The 7,206-nt window shown below is 45.3% G+C and overlaps 1 protein-coding gene across 1 annotated transcript; it reads right to left on the reverse strand.

Moving 5' to 3' along the window:
• Nucleotides 1-744: 744 nt before the first annotated feature.
• FST (follistatin) lies at nt 745-6,863 on the reverse strand. Its single transcript, XM_009272530.2, has 6 exons — nt 6,782-6,863; nt 4,701-4,892; nt 4,071-4,289; nt 3,483-3,707; nt 2,210-2,440; nt 745-1,491 (listed from the first exon to the last, which is right to left on the reverse strand). Exons 1-6 carry the CDS (start codon nt 6,861-6,863, stop codon nt 1,409-1,411), a joined length of 1,032 nt encoding a protein of 343 aa, XP_009270805.1. The 3' UTR covers nt 745-1,408.
• Between the last annotated feature and the right edge of the window lie 343 nt (nt 6,864-7,206).

The raw sequence follows: 7,206 nt of genomic DNA on the forward strand, positions 1-7,206 counted from the left end.
ATGGTGATACAACTGCAACCCCAGTAACATGGATCTGAAGCTTAGCAAAAATTCAAATGCATATTCAAAACGGAAGATAAAAACGTCCAAGAAATGACAGACTTATTGTTTAGAGGATGGAAAGGAAAACAAAAATGCTGAATCTCTTCTCCTTCATCACTGTACTCGGATTTAAAATTAATTAATACCAATGAACTGGAGACATTGCTCCTGTCTGAAAAAAGGGTTTCTTGAATCAATGTCAGCTGAAAGCTTTGGCCTTAACCAGTGTGTTTTGCTGCTACGTCATGCACAAGCCTCCTTTCCCCTTCCCACCAGTATGTCCTCTCTGCACCAGAGGGACAGAACCCTTTAGAACCAAAAACTGAGGACTGCCTCTAGGGAAAATTCCATTTTTTATTTTTTCACTCATCATTTATTTACAAATACACATTATAACTTTTATATACATTGCACATTTACATGGTAGAAAAGTACAAAACTATATATTTAAATGAATTTATATTTAACTCGCCATGTTTGAAAATATAAAATTGCATCAGAAAAAAAGTATTATGAAAAGCAAGAAACTTGAACTGATAAAGCTTTGATATAACTTTTAGTGACACACTGATTGGGAAAACTTTGAAAGTGGTACTGCAAGACCACCTTAAAGGAAACACCTGATAAAACACTTATGCATGTTACAAAAAAAAAAAACCAATAAAAATAAAATAAAACTTTTATTCTTATTACAGTTAGCCCTGTAGCTATTAACAACCTTCATAATCCGATTTCTTTGGGTCCGGAATTCGTATAGTACAGTATATATCCTCAGCACATTGAGATCACTTCAGTACATGATGTGATCAGAAGTAGAGAAAAGTGAAGTGGAAGAAGTTTCCTTAAAGATCGCCCCACTGCACTCTGGAAGTATACTTAAGTCAGTTACAACGCCTTTTGGTCAGTCAAGATTCCTTGTAAACAAAAACCCGAGGGATCTTTTATGTACAGAACTGGCAAGAAGAAAATCCAAGAAATAAACATAACAGAAACCGACATGCAAGTTTGTTAAAGTGGAAAAGAGTTAACATCAGTGAAACAAAGAGATGAGATCATGTGGGTAAGCTCTAAGGAATGGACTTTTATAGTTTACAAGAAAAAAGAAAAGCTTTACTTTACAAGCAAGAGACCTCACAATAAATAACACTGCTCTTCCCGTAACGAATAAATTTCTTCAAAAAACAAGGTGTACAGTCAACCAGACATTTTATGTATAAATTATAAAACATGACACAGTATAAATAAATGTCTACCAGACTCAACTATATGTATACTTTTATCCTCCCCAAAATAAATAAGCATACACTTATTTACAGTATGGACATTGATTTCGTGCCCAATGGCTGTTCCAATAGTGATGGAGGTTTTACCACTCTAGAATGGAAGATATAGGAAAGCTGTAGTCCTGGTCTTCATCTTCCTCTTCATCCTCTGGGTCTTCATTAATGGCTAGATGGGGGAATACAGGGGAGCTGTTGTTTAAATAAGGACAACAACAGCGCAGAAGCAGCTCAGTGCATGTTTTCAAAGCCCTCTGAACAGCCATAATACAGCGTTGCATTTTATGCGACTTGTAGTGAGATGCTCTTTGGCATCTGCTGTTATGCAATAAGTTTTTTTATACATAATCTATGAAGTCATAACTGCAGAAAGTTCTGAAGAATCAATGGCTCAGGTTTTATTGGCAGATTCCTGAAATCAAATAAAAAGCGCTCTTGTGTTCTAGGTTTAACTGCTTTGTGTCCTTCATTCAGAGTTAGTAGAGGCAACTGTGCTAAACCAGGTGCCCATGTGCTGCCATTAAGCTTGTTCTTTCGGACCAAGTTTGAGTTTATCCAGGTGTTAATAAAGCAATCAGCGAAGCACACGAGAGCAGACAAAGTAGGAAAAAATTGCTAGAATTACACTCCTAGGGCAACCCCTTTCTGACAAAATGACTTGTCCTCAGAATAGCCCAAAACCCCAATTTGAAGGCCAACTGGCTGTTGGAGATCTATTGCATTTTATCGGTAACCAAAGTGTGTGCGTGATACATACTTATATGGCACCTGTACCGTATCTCGAATCTCTAAATCAAGCTTTCTCATGTTTAAAGGTGTAAGTCTTCATTACCTAGGGACTGCCTTCAGAAGCTTTAAGTGTCTGCAGAGTTAAAAATCTCACTTACAGTTGCAAGATCCGGAGTGCTTTACTTCTAGAAGCACACCCATGGAGCAGGCTGCCTCTTTCATGGCACACTCGCTTGGGTAAGTTGTGTTATCGCTGGCACAGACTGCCTCATCTGACTTGCTTTCAGGGCATATCTCATCGCAGAGGGCGCACCGACCTCTGCCAACCTTAAAATCCCATAAGCATTTCTTCCCAGCACTGCACTGAATGTCTTCACAGGATTTGGCTTCTAAAAATACACACAGGATACTAGAGGTAAGTGAAAAGACAAAGAAAAAAGAAAAGCAACAGCAAACAACCCCAAACTCCCTTTCCCCTGTGAACTGTGAGTAGACAAAGCTCAGATGCAGTAGATGTGATGATACTTGCTGATTTTGCTCAAGCAAGTAGTCCCTTGGACACCATTGCCTGTCTACATGTGGGGGAGGAAGGAGAGCTGTGCCAGCAGAGCTTGGCCCTGGGAATACAGAATTACATTTGCCTATTGTACGTGACCTTCCTGCTCCGTTTGATGTCAGTGGAAATTCAGCTCCCCAAATTAGCAGTAGGTGCAGAATTTGCCAACACATTCAGCATTTCTAAATCAATTATTTTTAAACTAACCCACACAGAGTAGATGTCTACAAGATTGGAAAGGGAATTCACCTCAACCTATGCCAACTAAAAGCAGCCTGAGACTCCCCCGAATTCCCCGAGCCGTTTTGGGGAGCAGAGGCTGCCCTGAAGGTGCTTCCTCATAACATGCTTCACTATCAGTCCTTTCTGGAAATCACAATACAAAATGTCAGGATGCACAGAGATTATTTTCCTATCTTCACCCACCAACTGTCTCCAAACTCTGCAATATTTCTAAAGAGGAAAAAGTGATCAGATGTTTCCAATTAAGTTAACACAAGCTTTGCCAAGACCACTTGAAGACAATTGTTTCCAGGAATCCAGATCCACTGAATATCGAGACCTTGTTACGCTGTAACCATGTCATCATCTGTTTAATGGCGGGTACTTCGCCCTTGGATACTAATGTCAGCACCCACAGTGACAGCAAAAGAAGCAGGATCAGGCCCTCTGCTCCATCATCCCTTTTGCAATCTTTTCTGTGGCAAAGCTCACCCTGGCTCTCCTTTTCCTGGAGGGGAGCACTAACCCAGGCTGCTGGAAGTCTCTCCTCCTCCCCAGCGCTAACTACATCGATGCAATTGCACACACGATATTCTGAAACAGCTGATCAAGGAAGCTCCCCCCACCCTCACCCCTCCAACCAAGATACCTACTGATGCATTTTCCTTCGTAGGCTAATCCAATGGATCTGCCCAGTAGGCAGGTAGCTTTCCTCAGGTGGCAGGCACTGGCGTAAGTTATGCCATCATTCCCGCAGAGATACTGTTCAGGGGAGGTAGGCTCTGGGCAAATTCGATTACATGTCACGCAGTAGGCGTTATTAGTTTGGTCAACCACGCATGTGGAGCTGCCTGGGCATAAAACATCCCTACAGGTCTCTGAAATAAAGATGGAAACGCACAGTGATTAATAGGAGATCCCAGAGCCCCAGTGAGGAGTGAATGGGACACAATGAAACAAATGATCAGGTAAAAGCCTTCAGCAGCTCTCCTTATTTAAGGGCCACTGAAGGAAACCTTCCCATCTCAGGGTAGCTGGTGGGATACAAGCGCTGCTAGACTGTGGGGAACTCTCAATCCAGCTACGTCCTTGTCTGTTGAGCGTGGTTAGTTACTGTCTCCCAGCATTTGGAACATCACTCTGGTTCCTGTGGGGAAGTACGTCCAACAGCTCCTCCTCCCTACACTCAGACACACACCCTTTGGCATTTGAGGGAGATCGGATTAGATTTGCAAACCTACTTTTGCATTTGCCCTGATACTGGACTTCAAGTTCGGGCTGTTCTTTACATCTGGCTTTGAGAAGGGCACACTCGTTCCTGTAGGTTTTCCCATCTAAGCCACACACGGGGCCCTTCCAAGTGATATTAGAGCAATCCGGAGCACAAACACACCGAGGTTTGTTCTTCTTGTTCATTTTACATTTCTTCCCGGGTCCACAGTCCACGTTCTCACACGTTTCTGATGGAAGGAAAGAGGCACCACTTTAGTACCAAGTGTGCAGAACAGACCTGGTGTCAAAACTGCTTGAAGAAAAAAAAAGACACCATGACCCCACAGAGCACAGAGAGAAAACACCTTGCCCCCCCTCCAGGAAACACCGCTCCAGGGAAATTCCCCCCGCCAGTGAGGGCAGGGGGGAGAGGAGGTCGCTCTGCTCCTCCCCGCGACATGCACGGCGGCCGAGCAGAAATGGGGGCCCCCTCACTGACCCCGCGGCTGGCACGAGACGCCCCTCAAAGCCCCACCGAGGAAGGAAGCGGGAGGACCGCGCTGCCCCCCCTCCAGCTCCTTCCCCGCTTCTCCTCCCCCAGCCCAGTCCCTGCCTGAACCGCTCCTCGGCAAGGAGCAGCTCGCCAGCACCCCCCTCACCTTTGCACGGGATGCAGTTTGGGGCTCCCCCATTAAAAATCATCCACTTAAAAAGCGTGTTGTCGTTGACGTCCTCTTCCGTCCACGAAGTTGTCAGGCGGCCGGTCTTGCAGCACTCCTCCTTGCTGAGGTCGGTTTTGTAGAGGACCTGGCAGCGGCCGTTCCGCGCCTGCCGGAGCCAGCAGTTCCCAGCTGCGGGGGGGGGCAGGGGGAGACACCCAGCCGGATCAGTGGCCGTCACCCGGTGACCCAACCCAACACGTGCGCCTTGCAGTGACTTTTACTAGGCTGTTGACTTTTATTTGTCCCATTTCATAACCCGCGGCTACTCCGGCCCATTTGGGAGCGCAGTTTAAAAAAAAAAACAAAACAAAAACCCGAAAAAAACCCAGAAAGAAAGACCCGATCAAAACAGGACGAGGCAGTTCTCGGAGGTATTTATTCCATATGTAGAGCAGAAGGAGCACTGCCGGCACGTGACAGAGGCTTGAAAAGGATGTGCATTTAAAAGGGAATAAGAAGAAAATCGCGCTTGCAAATTCCTTCCTCCTCCCCCTGCCCTCTCCTCCTCACCGCGGCTGCACAGCAGCATTGTTTTAGTGCCGCACAGAGTTTCAGTCCCAGCCCATTTTGCAATCTGCACGAATTGGGAACATTTGCTGTTAGCGAAGTCTTTCGAAATCTCCGTTTTGCTGCTTCTACTAACAAATGTCTTTCCTTCCCCAAAATAACTCAGCAGAGCTCAAAAAAAAGTGAGCAAAGTACATAAAATACAAGGGCACATAGAGTAGGAGGTCCCTACCGAGTTTTAAAAATCTGAAAAGCTGGAAAAGTTATAGGTGCCTTCTCTCCCGCAAGCATTTCAGAGGAAAGTACACTGTCCTTAAACCGGATGAAGTGGGTTTTGTTGGGGTTTTTTTTGCCCTTTTTTTTTTTTTTTACTAGTATCCCTGTTATTTGTGGAGTCAAGCCAAGAACATTAGTCCAAGCAACTCCCCTTTTTTAGCTGGAGAGTTTTGGTTGGGATGAGTCTCTCGTGAATAACCAATGTGACTTCTCCAGCAACTCAATACCAATTGATTCTGGTGCTAATCCAGCCAGGGCTCGATCCTGCCTCCTTACTCCGATGGGAACGTACCGCAGCGGGGGGTCAAGATCGGCCAGCCGAGATGTCGCTGAGCGCGGGGGAAGATCTCTCCCCCCCCCCCGCTCTAAAAATCATTGAACAAACAACGCCCTTAAAAAAAAAAAAGTTTTGCGTCTTACAGTTGCCTACATGAGATTAATTTACGCTGTACCTGGGTAGTGGGGGAGAAAAGGGGGAAAAAAGGGGGGGGGGAATTTTAAAAAAATGGTAAGACATCCAGGTTGTGGTTGGAACACGGTCAAGATAAGGGAAAAAAGCCCCCAAACTAAAAATCAATATTCCCTTGTGTCGAAAGAGGGCTCTTAAGAGTTGTCAATATCTGGTTCGGGTTTGTTTTGTTCGCATGAAAAAAAAAAACCAACAACCCAACTTATTTAAGCATACTCTTCAGTGCAGGAGAATTTACAACACTTTAATATTTACTCACCAAAAAAAAAAAAAAAAAAAAAGAGGGAGCAGGAGGAAATCCCAATATTAAAGGAATGTCCGGAAAATGACCACTTACTGGTCTCTAAAAATGTCAGCTGTAATCGTGGGGCTCCCCATCACCACCTCTCCTTCCGTCAGACAGGCGAGATAAAAATCTGAGCTAAATTACCAACAAACTTTGAGCACTCATTCGGGAGCCGAGACTGGGAAAGTTCCCTCGCGATGCTGCTCTTCATTCATGCTGCATAATAACAATAAATACCAAGAAACATCCTCATCTGTCCTCTGCGCCTATGCAGAGCAGCGCGAAGATCCGATCAAAAAGGAATCTAAGTGACACCTCTGCACCTCGGTACAAAGCAATCCCATGCCCACAATTAACTTCTGTCCTGTTGGACCTTGGAGAGAGGCGTTTAACACCGCAGCAAACTAAACCGTGCCCGAAAGACAGAAAACAGTAGTAATAATAAAGAAACATATCTGCGAATAAACAATCCGGTCTTACCCTGCACTGTGTGATCTTCCATGAAGTGGCACAGAAACATCAGGAGTAAGAGCATGCCCGGGTGGATTCTCTGATTTAACATCCTCAGTATAGCAGGGAGTGAGAGAGACACAGAAACAGCGTGAGGGGGAGTAGGGAGAGGGAGCGAGCACTAGCCAGCCTGCTTATGATCGCTCTATTGAATGAACGTCAGGCTCTGAATGCAGTCTCTCTTTAAATCTATACGGGGGTCTTAGCTGTCTGCGGTGGGCGGTCTCCTAATGTGTGTGTGTGTGTCTGCTCGGGGGTGGGGAGATTTAAAAAGTTCACTGTGAATCAGGTGACATTTTCCACCTTCTGGAAACCCTCTCCAATTATCTGCTCTAGGGGCCCGCACACACACACAGGCGCGCACCGGCGCGCACCCCCGGGCGCGCACCCGCGCA

Source organism: Aptenodytes forsteri, unplaced genomic scaffold (assembly GCF_000699145.1).
Source record: "Aptenodytes forsteri isolate BGI_AS27 unplaced genomic scaffold, ASM69914v1 Scaffold92, whole genome shotgun sequence".
In the NCBI taxonomy this organism is placed as follows: Eukaryota; Metazoa; Chordata; class Aves; order Sphenisciformes; family Spheniscidae; genus Aptenodytes; species Aptenodytes forsteri.